The 15,923-nt window shown below is 40.8% G+C and overlaps 1 protein-coding gene across 1 annotated transcript in view; it reads right to left on the bottom strand.

Annotated features, from left to right (window-relative positions):
• The window catches only part of SEMA5A (sema domain, seven thrombospondin repeats (type 1 and type 1-like), transmembrane domain (TM) and short cytoplasmic domain, (semaphorin) 5A), a 222,359-nt gene that overhangs the window by 66,379 nt on the left and 140,057 nt on the right, over positions 1 to 15,923 (bottom strand). Inside the window, exons 12-14 of the mRNA XM_010571431.1 lie at positions 12,457 to 12,638; positions 10,064 to 10,207; positions 1,928 to 2,075 (exon numbers count right to left, since the gene is read on the bottom strand). Coding sequence (XP_010569733.1) covers positions 1,928 to 2,075; positions 10,064 to 10,207; positions 12,457 to 12,638 — 474 coding nt within the window. The remainder of the gene's footprint in view (positions 1 to 1,927; positions 2,076 to 10,063; positions 10,208 to 12,456; positions 12,639 to 15,923) is intronic.

A 15,923-nucleotide genomic window follows, 5' to 3' on the forward strand; every position in this document is an offset into this window, starting at 1 on the left:
CAAAGCCCTACTATGACTGCAAAACTTTTGACTCAAGACAGGTAACTTTCAGGTTCAAATTCACTGAAACTTAAACAGAACACAGACTTGATACCCGAGTCCTTTGTCCTCCAAGAACACCAGGGTTTATAGACGATTTCTACCTTAGGTTGGTTTCCATTGGTGCCTAAGTATTAGCAAGACAACTAGGTACTCCAAAGATAAGTGCTTTTTTGAAACCATCAACACAATAATTTTCTAATTAATAAAAAAAAAACCCAAACATTGCCATAGCTGAACAGGTAACTGTTTTGTGACACAGCAGAGACAACACGCTAAGACTGGTAATAAATTACAAAACCCAGTAACATTAATCTCAAATCAGTTATAATTAAGAAATTTTTACACTAAAGCTTCTACTTTCCTCATGGAGCTTCCCGAGAAAATTAGAGCTATGTATTTTTCGTTTCAGACCATAGGAAGATTCTGTGCAAAACAAAATACTGCTTTCTTTCACAAATATTAGTATGGGATAAACGGGGATGACTGAGACAGAAAAGCTTCAGATTGTGCTCTTTTCTATGCTAGTCAGGAAGGTTTAACAATAGATCTAGACCATATGTCTGCTTTTTTTGTGTACCATCAGGGGACAGAAATATTTTGGAAAACTTGGTATAATTCTAAGATATTATGTTAATTCTTAAAGTTCAACTGAAAGACAAGAACAAACCTGTTGGATGTTTTCAATCTACTGAAAATGCAGTTCTACCACCAGGATAAATGTCAAAAAGAGAACAAACCCCGGGAAAATGCACAAAACCTTAAAATTCGAAAAAGGTAATAAATGATCCTTTCTTTAGTATTGAATTACTGCCAGGCTAACAAATAGACCACAGATGATGACGAACCTCAGAATTAAGCTTACTCTCTGAAATGAAAGCATGTAAAAATTGGTTTAATATGTGAAAAATAAAAGTATTTTTCTTCTAGCACTTTAATATTCTGGAACAAAATTGAGTACGTGTTTCTTAGTGTGCAACATCAGGCCTGGCCATTAAGCACAACATGGCTAAAACCAAACTCTCATTTTTCCTTTGAGCTGTGCTCTTTCTTGGTCACTGGGGAGATTAACACCACCATCTGTCATTCACCAGCAGAATCTGTCTTCTGCAGTTTTGGCCACTTCAAATTTTCACCCAGGTTGTGCTTTCTACATAATACCCCCTTCAGTGACAATCCACCGCTAGAATCCAAATTACCGTGAAACAGCACTGCAAGGTTCATCTTCTGATATTCGCTGACACCGACATGTTATCAACATTCTTCTCATACCTAGCTCGAAAACAGCACTGTACCAGCTACTAGAAGACAATTTACTCTACCCCAGCTGAACCAGGACAATTGGGTATCCATCAAGCATTCCATTCACTCAGAGTTGTCCCACTGTGGCTTCCAAGCCTGACGGCTCCTAGGCTGCTGCCGTGCGAAGATCACTATCGCTATTCAAGCTGACTTCAGCACTTCATGGTGGTTCCTTCTATTCACTTATTGGATCCTTATGCAATTAGATTTTAAAGTTACCTTTTTCTGTGCTGTACAGGACCTGATACACTGGAGTCCTGGGCTCATAGCTAGAGTTCCTGTGTACTCTGGTGATAAAAATAAAAACCACCATAAACCTGCCAAGGACACGCCCACATCTGCACCAACCTTGCCTCAGGAAGCTCATATTCTAGATGATGTTGTGAAAAAGCTGAATTATATCTATATTTCTGACTGATAAACTGTGTGAATTTCAGCACACACGAGCAACACAGAAACACACACGCTCTGGGGGCTCATGTTGGGGGTAGAGCACGGAAACATACACAGATGCCCTATGGACATAGAGACATCCATGGCATACGGCCACAGATATCTGCTGAAGGGAAAGCTGCAAATTACTTACCACGCTGCAGCCAGGGCAGTCGGGACCATTTTCACACGTCCTACGCCGTGCCTGGATCCCTCCTCCGCACTGAGCAGTGCAGCGCTCCCAGGGACCCCAGCCTGTCCAAAACACGTGAGGGGGGCACAGCAGATGCTCATTGCAGTACCTGTGAGAAGAGGCAGACAAGGAGGCAAAGAATCTATTTAGTACCAAGACAAGACCTCCCCGAAAGTCCCGCATTCGCATTATTCAGATAGATGTTTGTAGAGGGTAATATTTTAGACAAAGGGCCCCTCTCTATTCATAAAGCACTGAACTAACAGTTGTCACACTGCACAGTGTTTAAACGTTTGAGGTTCGGGGGTTTTTTTTAGGCTGTAATTGTGTGGGTGAAGCATTTGTTTGCTTTATTCAGTGCCTTTATACAAACCCTGCGCTACAACCATGCTATTGTACTGCGAGCATGTAAGCAAGGTAGACAACTACTTTATTGAAACCAGTTGTGGCTACACATCTGGGGCAGAAGTGAGGCAACCCAACAGAAGGCAACCACTTACCCAGGCAGTTTTTTATCAGTCTCCAGCTAAGCACTGGTTAGGATCCATCCCTCTCCTCTTCAGAGAGCTAAACTTGCTTTTTGCTTTTGCTTTCCACAGTGTCTCCACTTTTATGGGTAAAATAAAAGCTAACATTGATTCTAGGCATAAAGAACTGTAATGTTTTCATAGTGTTATTACTTTATCTTTTAAAGGGTGTTTTTAGCTGTTACAATCTTTGAAGGATTTCCCAGTGGGCTGCAAACTGATTCAGAGGCCTACTAGGTTCTTGAGGGAAGCAGGAATGTTTTACTACTGAGCTGTCATTATTGTACCAAGACATTCAGATATGTAGGAGGGTCCCAGTTTTTAGTGAGTTTTCCATTTTTTGTAAAAACCTGAGATTCCTGATTTCTTGAGCTCACCATCCGATAACTCTAGCCATAGCATATGCTGCTTAGTAAGGACCCTCTACACAGGTCCAAAGGATCTGGGCCACCAGCAAGTGTGACTGGGGCTCTAAAAGAGACCAAGCTGTTATTTCAGATAAAGGAAAGCCACAACAGATATTCAGAAAACAAATGACCCTGAAGGAGTGCTCTAATATTTTATGGATGTGGCTGGGTGGCTCTTGTTCCAGCTACTGACTGTCCTGAACAAACAAATCAATGTTCCAGTATTTCTTCATTTTTTACACCAGCCATCCAAAATCCGCTGTCTTGTTGCTCTTCAAACAAGTTTCCACCACTTTGCACTCTCCTGCAATGAAAACTGACTCCAATACTTCAGTAAATCATTTTCTACAAAAAGAAAAATGACAGTATAAACTGTTGACATTTTCAGAAAGAATAACCATAACCACATTTTTTTTTTGCAGAAAGCCCCAAGATCCTCAAGCTCTAGTTCTTCATTACCAAGGAATTTGCACATTCAGGATTCTGGGGGAAAATTTGTTGTTTGTGTATGTTATATACAACAGTAGGTTTGTCACATATGCTGGAGCCTATGATTCAGAATTTGTCCCTAGGTCTGAGCAACTCCATCAAAATTTAAAAGCTTGGGAGTGGGGTAAATAGGGGAGTGACATTTAGTTTTGTGTTTCTCTATATTTAAGGAAACTATTAACAGCTTGTATTGACCTCATCTGCTGTTTACCAGTAAACCAAGGAAAAAAAAATCCAAACCCTCAATATTTATGAATCTGCTATCTCAGAATTCTTCAGTGCGTGATTTGGGTAAATGTTTTTCAACAGTAGCTTATACATAAGCTACCTTTTTTTTCCTCCTGCATGTTCAATATTTGCAATTCACAGTTCACATTATGCCATCACTAAAGATGCATAGGCATGTTCTGCGCCTGGATATTCTTCCCCCAAATCTCCAACAGCTGTACACATTCTTTGTCACATGCAGTCATTTATGTGAATGTTTGTGATAGTTTGTCTCTGTGATCACTTGTTGAGAACGTGTACGCAATGAAGCGTAGATGTAACATCACCATTTATTTAGTCAAATGAGTACACATTTTGCATAATTTCATTAGTTCTTAATGGAGATGTGTTGAGTTAATTTGGGACACACACACAGAATAAAGCAAATCTGCCATGAAGTTGACATTTATCAATATTCAGCCATGCAAAAAGTAAAATTAAGGGTGGGATGCATCTCGCCTTAAAATATAGGCATGTACAGTGTAGCTGTCTATAAATGAAGTAATCATCCAACCTTGAGCAAGAGTTCATGGAAAGAAACAGCCCTTTCAAAAATATGATTTATGTCACCCTAAAGCAAATGTCTAATGTAGGCCCTACAAATACAGCCCTCAATATACTGATTTCTCTCCATTGACTACAAAGGCTGCATGGGAGACAGACATCTAAGCTCCCATTACAGCCAATGGACATTTTGTCATTACAAGCTATGGAGACTAGAATGATTAAGTTGACCAAATTTAGGAATATACAGTAAAAGGAGACAAATCGCTCTCTTCTCCACAGCCTGTATCAACTAGACTTCTACAGACCGTACTGGAAGTTCAGACACCCAACTCACACATAAGCACTCACATTCGTGGACACCTGAAGTTAGGTGTGACAAATCTCACTTCGATGAGGCTCACGACACTCTACAGTGCCTCTTCCAGTGTCAACATGCCCGATCACCTGCTCTCTCACTTAAGGGGAAGACAGAAAGGAAACCTAACAACTGATACAGTAAGCACTTCAAAGGCTGGCAATTCTGCTAACCAACACTATTTAAAGATGCAGTTGAAACTACAAGATGAAACTGAAAAAAAGCCCTAAAATGTCTATGCAAGCTACTTAACTTCAATTTAGGAGAAAAAGTTTTTAAAAAGTCAACAGCAGAAGCGAGTGTCAATTTTTCCTTTTTTTGAGGAAAAGAAGAAAGAAACAACACAGCATACAAGTAGAATTGTATTTTCATTTCAGCCAGCCAGCCTCTGAAAACATCAGGTATGCTTTCACAGCTAGAGACATCCCTGCAATTGATCTTTGAGAGCTGTGCTACAGCACAGGGCTTTGAGCCAAGTTTCATTATATCTCCTCTTGGCTGCATTTCAAGTCACTCAGTAACCCTTTTTCCCTTTTGCTCTTTCTTCCCCTCTTAATTGTGTTCTCAGGACCCACAGGGCTAACATTTTACAGTAATTCAACAAAACATGCAATGTAAGAAACTTGAATCTGTGAAACCACTGCCCTCTCCCCTAATCTAACTGCAGTGAGGTCAGAAGGGAGAACAGCCTAGAGAAATGTGGGTTTTGCACAGTGACCCTTCCCGGTTTCCCTTGCAGTGAATCCAAGTTCAAATGCCCTAATAAAGGAATTGTCATACTGGGGGAAGGGAGAACATCCTCTGTCCAGTTGTATCCACAACCACTAGTTCCTACAGTAATTTTTTTAATTTTTACTCCAGGCAATTCCAGTACAACTGGAATTACTATTCTCATTCCTCTGAAGATCTCAGGCTTTCGTAAGACATCAATTTATTTCAGTGTTGCCACGCAGCACTGAGTACCACAGGCTAACTGCACGACAGTAACAAATGTGCCTTTTTTATTCCACAGAGAGATGCTATTTAATTTAAACGTATAGTTCTTAATTTTGAACTATATTATACTAGCATGTATTTAAGAAAAACAAACTAACCTTCATCACTGTCTGCCCGTTCCCATGCAACATACTCTTACGTGGTGGGTACTCGTGATTACCAGCTGGTGACAGATGATACTGAGGTTGATGGGAATGCTGGATTCCTTTAATTGAAGGCAGACACACGACGCACACACACGCTTTACTGGGTTGAGATTGCTGAATCAACAGAAATCCCCACCCAGGAGACTGTGGAAGGTGGCAGGGGCCACGGCTTTTGTTCCCAGGGGCTTCTGTGGAAGAAGAGGAGGGAGCAGAGAAAGCAAGGAGGATGGAGAGAGCCGTGGGAGCGCAAGCAAGCCCAAAGCCTCGTGGTGTTTATCTGCTCTGCTGAAGGGAACCAGGCTTGTGCGCACTACTCGGGAACAAGCAGTGCTACGCAGAGCAGGCACTTGACTCTTAGCAATTCCTCCTTCTCGTGGAAACAATCCCAAAAGCTCTGAATATCTGCTCAGGATTGTGGACAAAAAAAGGTGACAATATGTACTGCTTCTAATCACCTTATACACCCCCAAATTCCCAGGGCTTTCAAACATTTACTCCTCATCTGCAGCCAATTTATTTTTCTAGTTCTGATTTGCAATGCTTTTTTTCTTTCTTTTTTCCCTATGCAATAAAAGATAACTACACTCACTAAAAGCAAAGGTTTCTCATTCTAATGTCCCTAATTTCCGCACAGATAAGAGGGAGACCAGTGGACTTAATGAGCCCATATCCACTGCATTCCACAGAAAGGAGAGGACAAACATTTTCACTCAATGAAAAAGTCAAGACAGGATACTATAGACTCTATAAACTAAAACCTTGAGAGTTTTCCAGCAGCTTCGGCGAATATTTCTCATACAGGAAAACCCAGAAATTTTTAAGCCCCTAAGGAATTCATCAGGATGTCTTCCATCTGGAGTCTTAACTACAAAATTATTTTCTCTGATGAACAAATTTTGTTAAAATACTATTTTTAATCCATCTCCATATTCTGTCTAAATGCACATCAGCTGCACTTTTGACCTATTTCTACAGGGTGAATTTGCTTTGTAATCTGAGTCTTTGCTGCGCTCTCACAATTGTTTTCCCCCCCCCCCCCCCCCCCCCCCCCTTAGCAGCAGAGCAAGCAAGAGCTTAACCTATCTGCAACATTTTAAGTTGGTAAATATTGCCATTGATTTCCAGGGAATGACCAGCAAGCACAGAGCTGCCTGATACATTAACCATGAAACGATCATGGCTTTCATGAGGTAAAACAAACATAACCGAGACAAACATTTAGCTCTTAATGCATGAACAAATACTCTCAAACTGAATATGCATTCACATCTGCAGGTGAATTTATCTCAGCTATATGCTGCCTTTTCTGTGTTTGCTTTCTACGGACTTACGCACTGGACTTCTATGGAAATCACTGTTTGCTGAAAACTGTTTCAAAGTTTGGCACAATGTTGGCTGTGGAAACCGAATCCCGTATTTCTGCCCCTGAACCTGTGAAGGTGACGCGAATATGCACTTTTATAAACACAAATGCACACAATGTGTAAACCAACTAATTCTAGTTTTTACTAAGACTACGCATCTATTCATTTTACATATGTGCTGGGCCATTAAGGCAGTAAAATATTAGGCTATTTATAAGCCGATTAATTTAACTGAGAAAATCTGAGAAGCTGCTTATCGGTACTCTGGATACAAAACCAAGGTAAACATTTCTTAGGAGTTCCTCCATGTGGAGTATTTGCTCAGCCTGCCTATACGTACTGGGCCCAGTTCTCAAAGGAAGCGTTTCCATTTGGTGCAGGTGTAACCCCAGTGGCACTGGAGCGGCGCAGTGAATCAGGACTACTGTAAATACTGGTACTCCGTTGCCCTCGCAGCTCAAAACTCTACACTCTGTCAGAGCCCCGAGGACACTCATAAGGAGCTAATGGCCCCAACCAGCCTCACCTGGGACCTCCACCCACACCCACAGACCCAGGAGCTCTACTTGAGCTCTGCCAGGGACCTTCAACCTCTGCTGTCGGAGAAGTGCTGAGCCTTGTCCCTGGCCCACCATGGAGCCCCTTGGTCTAGACCTCAACGTGTGGACTGCCTTCTGGCCTTGGCCCTGTTGCTATAGACCTGCCCGGTGACCACTGAACCTGACCCTAACCCCAGCCTGCGGCTCGGCTTCCCAGCTGGACCTCAGCCTTGACCCATCACCATGATGTCACCTAGGGTCTAGACACTTGGTTGGACCTGGCCAGAGCCTCCAGGCTTGCCCCGCTCCCTGGCTGGGGGTGCTGGGATGGGCCCTGGCTGGCCAGGTTCCCAGGACTCTGCTTTTTACAGCTGTGAAAAGATTTATCCAAGTCCTTGGCCTGTCGCTGAGAAAAATCCTGGCAAATAACTGATGCTTCGTTCCTCTAGCTGCTTTACAAATTATACGACAAAACTTCCTAACACACCACACCTTCTGGACATAAATTTTGGAAGTACTTCGAAAAAAAAACCCCAACGCTAGAAGTATCAGCAGACATAATGGATAACTTAAAATCAGGGTAGAGGCAGGAGCTCAACTGTGAGCAAGCTGGTGAGTGGGAGGAAGGTGCAGGGCCGGTGAGAGTGACGGGTGTTTCAAGGAGATCGGAAACAGCGACAGAGGAACTGTGAGAGAAAAAGGCACCCTGCAGTAAACTCACAGGCACGTACAGCCCCGATTGCTGCTGAACTGGACAAAGGGGGAAAGGACAAGTAACCTGCAGGCTACAAAAGCAAAACAACATAAGCCTGCTGTTCCTTCAGAACTGTTACGTACCAAAATTCAACCCTTCTAGGCTGCTATTATTTCAACTCATTCTAAGTATCACTTTCCACTTTGTCATTGCTTTTTTAGTGCACCCGTTGTCTTAATAGTGGACATTTTCTTCTATAATTATGAATGTATTTCTCACCATTTTCTGTATTTCTCTGAAACTCCTTAGTGGACTTTTATTTCATGTGAAACTTAAGATGAACAATGACTACTAAGATTCATAGTCCATCACCAAAAAGTCTATCCAAATTAAACTCTTTTCTTCTATACTCAGTCTCATTGTGCCGTGCCCTGGACTGACCTCTCAGTTCAAGAAAATCAATAACTATTATTCATGCTGGGACAGAGCTATGTAACAGCAGATATAATCTGCATTTGGTGGTGATGGCTTTTTGGTAGGGCAACTTATTTTCAGAAAGCAATTTACAAAATAACAAAATGCTCTCCTCTGCGATGAAATGGTAAATATTCATGGCTCTGAAACAGCAAGAAGTGTTCACATGTTCTGTGATACTGATCCTTTACATTTAGAGTTAGAAAGACCAGGTCCCTGGTGATATGTTAATACATAAATGTGCGCTGCAACTTCCCTTCAATGGAATCTCTTCATCTGGAGAAATGCCAGAGTTGGTGTTTAATTAAATCGCTCACTGAAACTCATCATAAAGGTTACTGAATCTTGTTTTCATCCAACAGCAATACAGGATACTAAATCATCCATACAGAAACACTGAAGTGAGCTGCAAGTGCATATTGAAAGGAAACACATCCACATACATCTCTTGGAACAGATGACTCCAGGACTCCGAATTCTTAGACCAACACCAGTCTTCTGCTATCTAGCTTTCTGGCATGCCTCGGGAAACAACATGATGCATCTAAGAGTTGCAGTTTATCTGAATATATTCTAGTTTGGTTTCAAGAAATATTTAATGCTTGTTAAAATTCCTAACACACAAATTACCAACTAGAGTCATTAGGGTGCATGTAAAATGGAATCAGAGGCCTGAACTTTACATTCTGAGCTAGTGACAAAATACCTAGGCCAGTGCCAAAGCAATAGATGGTGAAATCAAAATCTGAGCTGACTTGATCTGCTCAGGGGTTAATATAGATACAAACAATTTAAAAAAAACCCTGAAACCTTACTAAAAGATATTTGAGTTCAAGGTGTATTATATTTATTGAATATAAAACAAAGCCCTTGAAACTTCCTTTCGTGTTCTAGGATGCTTAATTCATTTAAGACAGAAAAAAAATGAACTCACAGCATCAGTAACATAGTGCTGTGACCTTACTATATTTTGCTCTATATTCCAGGTCTTGAGGCTGGGCAAGTTACAATTCAAACACACTGCAATCAATTTTCAAGGAGAATCAATTTTCAGGGTCCCAAGGGACAGCAGCACATTGCTCCAGCCCAATTCTCTGGCACTACCAGGAGCTCTCAGCTGGCTCAAGAGGGATGCAGCTAAGTGAAAGATGAAAGAACCGCTGCAGACCCACAGCCTTGCTAATGGGAACACTGCTACTGTGCAGCAGTGCAGTTAGAGAGTGAGTGAGAGGAAAGGAAAGAGAAAAACAAGGCAGGTAAAGGAGAAAATGTCCTCTGGAATACAGCGGAGCAGAAGAAATTAAAACACACTGTTGAAAAAAGATAACTCACCTCTCCTCCCGATTCTGTCCCACACAGACGCGTCCTCCGTGTCGAGGGGTTGGATTGCTGCAGGAACGCTGACGAACTTGAAAGCCTATTCCACAAGTGGTACTACAGGGTGACCAAGAAGTCCATGGTGTCCAGCCTCCATTTCTGGTAGAATAAAAAGCTCAGGCTCTGTCATCTGTTATACATAGCGAATGGCTGATTAGGTGTGACTGACAGCAGAATCTGGCCCATTAATATTTCTGTAGAAGTCATTAATACTGCATTGTATTCCATTTCTTAAAGAATATGGAACTAAAATAAAGGTGGTCTGATCCTTCTATATTCCATGCTCTGTAATCGGCAACTGCTAAAATGCCCTCATTACACAAGAAGTATAAAGATAAGAAGCTATTTAGTTGCTTTCAGTCACTTTATTCTGCATAAACTTCACCTGCAAACTCCTCTATCAAAGTTCCGAAGATAACTTTTAATTACATATTGTTCCAATTATTATTTGTGGGTCTTTTTTTCAGGGAAATTAAAATGTCAAGTTTTGCTACCTCTTCTGAAAGGAAAGTGATTAAAGCCTGGAGAAAAGGAGGCTGAGGGGAGACCTGATCGCTCTCTGCAACTACCCGAAAGGAGGTTGCAGCGAGGTGGGGTCAGTCTCTTCTACTGAGTAACTAGTGATAGGATGAGAGGGAAATGGCCTCAAGTTGCACCAGGGGAGGTTTAGGTTGGATATTAGGAAAAATTTCTTCACCAAAAGGGTTATCAGGCACTGGAACAGGCTGCCCAGGGATGTGGTGGAGTCACCATCCCTGGAGGGATTTAAAAGACATACAGACATGATGCTTAGGGACATGGTTTAGTGGTGGACTTGGCAGTGTTAGGTTAATGGTTGGACTCGATGATCTTAAAGGTCTTTTCCAACCTAAATGATTCTATGATTCTAAAGGGAAAAAGAGTAATAAGTGTCAAAATGCACTAGTTCACAATTTCAACAGGATACTCTGATAAGGCGTCAATACCTTATTTGCAATGTAACCAAAAAGCTAACAGAATTCACATGCTGTACCCTGCATTTGTGAACGTTTGGAAAGGACACTCCTGTCCCTCCCCAATATACCCTAGGAAAAAATATACTAGACCAAACATCTCAAAAGGAATTTCATACCCTGTCCTAAGCAAAAAATGATGCACTTCAGCAGTTCCCAAAACCTTTTGATGGCTAGCTTGCAGTTTCTGTATTGGTAGAAGACAAACAGAAATCAAGAAAAATAAAACTAAATTATAAGGAGTTTTTGAGGTTTCATCATAAAAGCAAAAGTTAATATAGTGCCTTACTTGATTTTGAAATCACTTTTTTTTTAACAATGAAAATTAATTAAATCCAGTAATAAAAATGACATAAGATTATTCAAGTAATTTATCACAAATATTACCAATTTAAATTTCACTCATCTTGATGTCTTGTTATTATAAGGGAGATAAGAGTTGATAACACAGAAAAAAAGCTTTTGAAAACATTAATCAGCTATCACTGGTAACACAGACCAAAAAAAAAATAAGATCTCTGTCAGTGCAATGTCTGACCCAAGCCATTGTCCTAATCTGATGCTATATACTACATTGTCATGTTTTTAATAATTTCCCTAAAATTGACTATTTCCACTTACAGAGCTTGCAGTTATCTTGTGCAGAAGGATAATCAGTTTTATTCACTACCATGATGTGCTTCTGATGTTTAAAAAAACCAAAAAAGCAGAGACAAAAAGCAGAAAGAATCTGAAAATAAGCAGAATGCACCAGCATATAAGTTTCATCTTGCAATTAAAGTACATATAATGTTTTAAACATGAACTCCTAATGCAGTTCAGGATGTGCAGTGTCCTGAGTCTCTTTGAAATGATCTGCTCTCACTGTTTTTTCTGGGAGTGGTTACGTGCCTGAGGAAGACAAAAGAGTGGCTGAAGAGTGGCATACAGACTGGTAATAGATCTAGATGTCGTGATACAACCAAAAGATGTAATAAAAACATTTTTCCCAAGGCAGAATAGGGGAATATAATGGTGACATGAGACCTCCAAAAAAGTGAACAGTTCTGACTTCCAGAAAAAAAGTTTTATGACTTCCAGAACTGAGAAAAACGTATCATACTTGGGATATTACCTCACTGATTTTTTTCTTTCTGAGCTTTTGTCAAAATTAGCTGAAGACAGTGTTATTTGGTACACAGCATTTGAAATCACAATTTGCTGTCTGGCTCATTCTCTCTCCCACAAAGCCCGTGAGATACTTTCTAACACTGTGGCCATTGCTATAAGCTGTTTCCTGTACAGAACAGGATCTATTCTGATGAAGTTAAAAACTTTTAAAGCATAAACAATAGAACCTGAAATTGTTTTGTGTACCTGGAACAGTTGGCGATCTCCATGGTTGGTCCTTCACACAGCCAGCCTCCGCACTGCGGAGCAGGACTGTCACACACCCGGGTCCTGCAGAGGCAGGAGCCAGCGCTGGCACCGTCAGTGTGGGTGCAAGGTTTCCACTGCGACCACGTTCCAAAATGCCCATCCACTGTCAGATTCCTCATCTAGAAACAAACACAACAGAAGGCTTACCCGAGGCCTGACGCTTCCTTCACACAACCTCTTAATTCCGCAGTACAGGGAGGTACAGCCTTCAGGTGCCAACTCTAAATCCTCCACTGCAGAGGAATACGTTCCAGACAGCAAGCTCCCCTTAAAATCTCTCTAGCTGCGAAATTCCCACCATCTGCAACCAACCTGGGCCAGTGGATGCCACCACTACAGCAATAACAATAATCACAACTAACCGTTACCTTTCACAACTGTGCTTGCCTACAGTGATTCCATAGAAAGTACAGTTTCACCTTCTCGATTATCTTCTGATGACAGTATTCCCTATTTCCTAAAATTTACCTGTGATTAGGAACCTGGACACTGACCGTAAAACAGCATGTGCAAGAATGCTTGTGGAAACCCTAATCTACATTGGTAGGAAGAGGCAGCAGAGGTTAATAGTCCAGAGTAAAAAAACTGCGTGAATGAAACTCAAATCTCCACGATGATTGTCTTTTTGACAACAGTTTTTTGAAGCACGTAACAGATAGCACCATTTCATAAAAGTAAAATGTAGTTTTAAATTACTCTCTCTAAACAGTAGATGTAATTACATGTATAAATCCTAAAAACATCTTCAAAAAAGCAGCTCCTAACCCTACATGATGAGACACTTCGCTCCTGCTGAAGTCAATTCTCAACACCTTTGGCTGGAAGGGTCAGACCATTCTCACCTTGACTGGAATGTTTCCATCATGCAGCCATAACACATGCTAATAAGAATTCTTTACTGTCCAGCTGAAATGGAATGCGCTAACGGAAACTGCCGCTGCCTCCATTGTTACTGGAACTTCTAAAGAAAATAGGGCTGGACGTGGGGAATTCAGCTCTCTTAAAAAGACAGGCTTTCATATTATTGATTCTTTTAGCAAGATGCTAATCTTCACAAATCTGTGATCATAAATGGAAATGATGGCCACTTTTTCACTTAAATGCTAAAGGATTTGCCCTTTGATTGTCACATTTTAACTTTCCATCAAAACAACAGTACTAACAAGTGCAGGCTAAATAGCATTTAAAGTCACTCTTAAATAAAAATTAATATGTATCTGTTGTAGTCATGCATATTTTATCAAATGTGTAAGAGCATAACACTTTAACATTTGCTTATATATTGAAATAGGAACTACAGTTGTAGATGGTCATGAATAATCTGAAATGGTGTCTCCCTTTGGTATTTTTAGTATTGTTTCATTTTAACAGTGCTGAGGGAAGTATACATTTCACTAATAATTTGAAGATAGAAGAGATTCGATTACAGCACGAGGCATGTTTCCACTGCCACGCTGGGTGCTGGCTGATTCTTTCCACTGTAGTAAGGGCTCCATAATTTCACTACTAATTACTTTGCTCATGATTTATTTTTCAGAGATACAGCTTCTCCACAGAACAGCTATATGTATGCTCTGCCAGCTACAACTGACATAACCATAATTCATCATTTCAAAATTCTGCTGACAGCTGTTTATTGAAAATAACTCACTGACCTTTGCTCATGCAGAGTATACACTGTTGTTTTTCATAAGACAACAAGAAATACTTACTTCTTGTTAAGTGACAAGTAAACCCATTCTCTCCTACATTGCTGGTCTAACAAATATACAGTCCATAAACTAGCAATGATACCTCCCCAATCCAATTAATGTCGGAGATGTGAAAATGTCTGCTGCTTTCCATTTCTATGCTGCACCAAAGCATCTTTATTGTTGCACCTGCAATTATAAACTAAAGCTACAGTTGTCTATGGTTACCATAATTTATATCAAGTGGCAGGGAAAGTATTCACAAAATTCAGCTGAAAGCTTGAGCTCAGAGGGACATACTGATGGCAGATTTTTGCCCCCTGCTCCTGTAAAGATCATCCCACTGCAGTCTCTGCTCTTCTCCCCGACTCACCTGCTCTGTCTCTCTATGAGTATCTCCCTTTCACAAGCGATATTGAACAATTTCATCATAGGACTATAGGAAGGCAAAATGTACTGATGAGGGGCCGCCTTAGCCCTCACCAGAACCCATGCCCATTAACCTTTCACCATCTGGCACGCCTCAAGGGGAAAATCGCAATCAATCGGACTATAGGGCTGTACTTTCCCGGCATGGCTACACTCTGCTTTCCCTCTCTACTACCCTGTTTTTGTCTCCCTTTCCCTTCTGCAGATACCTCTAGTCCCTTCTTCCTTCCTAATGCCCTGGCGGCATCAGTCATCTCTGTCCTGAGCCTCTCCGCACCCACCTTGTCCTCCTGGTTTGTGCCTCTGCACTCTGAGCCGAGGTCACTTCTTCAGTGACCCAGCCCTTAAATCCGCCACGAGCTCTTGGGTTTGAGATTACTTTGTGTAGAATTCAGTGGCTCTGGAGTGTTTCCGGAAGCTGCTAATGAATTCGGGTAAGATCCCATACTATACTCTTTCCCTGCGTGCAGCTGTAAAAAATAAAGCCTTTTCATGTTGCATACTTATGTAAAAAACCCCAACTTTAAAAAAAAATATTTTTACTTTCCGTATAAAAGCTCTTTGATAATGTCAGACAGTGTATTTTTAAGTGATGGATTGCAAGTGGTCCCACTGGAAAATATTTTGGCAAAAAAATGAACCTTCATTACTATAAAAAATACTGGATGAATAATAGGGATATGTGACCAACTGGAAGAAGCTCAAAGTAGACATATGTGCTGTAGCATTAATTACTATCTATATTCATGCACAATTGGTGTACTTAGGCCAACTGAAACAACAACCTAAAAAACCAACTTGAGAATTAAATCAAAGCAAGATAACCAAAAAACCCACATTTGTCACAAATGATCTTCAAAGTTCAGCGAGATGGTAACACAAATGCTCAGCCACCTCTCCTAGCCCCCTCCCTGCTCTACCATGACATGCCAATAAATACTCCCGATATGTGAGTAATTCCCTAGGAAATAATTTCTCAAGTGCAACTGGTCATACTTTTAATTTTGGGCTAAACTACTGTATAAACATGCCTCTGTCTCTGATCCGAGTTTAGAAGAAACTGGTCATGCATTAACCTGACAAATTTTCTATAATGTTAAAAAGACCAGTGTAGTTTTACTAACAATTAAGATATTGGAACTGATTGGAACCAAAAGAGGGAGAGTAGGAGGTTTCTAATACTCTGTTATGTTCTGCCTGCAACATTGTCTTAAATATATATAGCAAAAGTCAAGGATGCACATAGCTCAGTTGCCTACAAAATGAAATTCATTACATCTTGGC

The sequence above is a fragment of the Haliaeetus leucocephalus genome, unplaced genomic scaffold, assembly GCF_000737465.1.
Source record: "Haliaeetus leucocephalus isolate CR32 unplaced genomic scaffold, Haliaeetus_leucocephalus-4.0 Scaffold328, whole genome shotgun sequence".
In the NCBI taxonomy this organism is placed as follows: Eukaryota; Metazoa; Chordata; class Aves; order Accipitriformes; family Accipitridae; genus Haliaeetus; species Haliaeetus leucocephalus.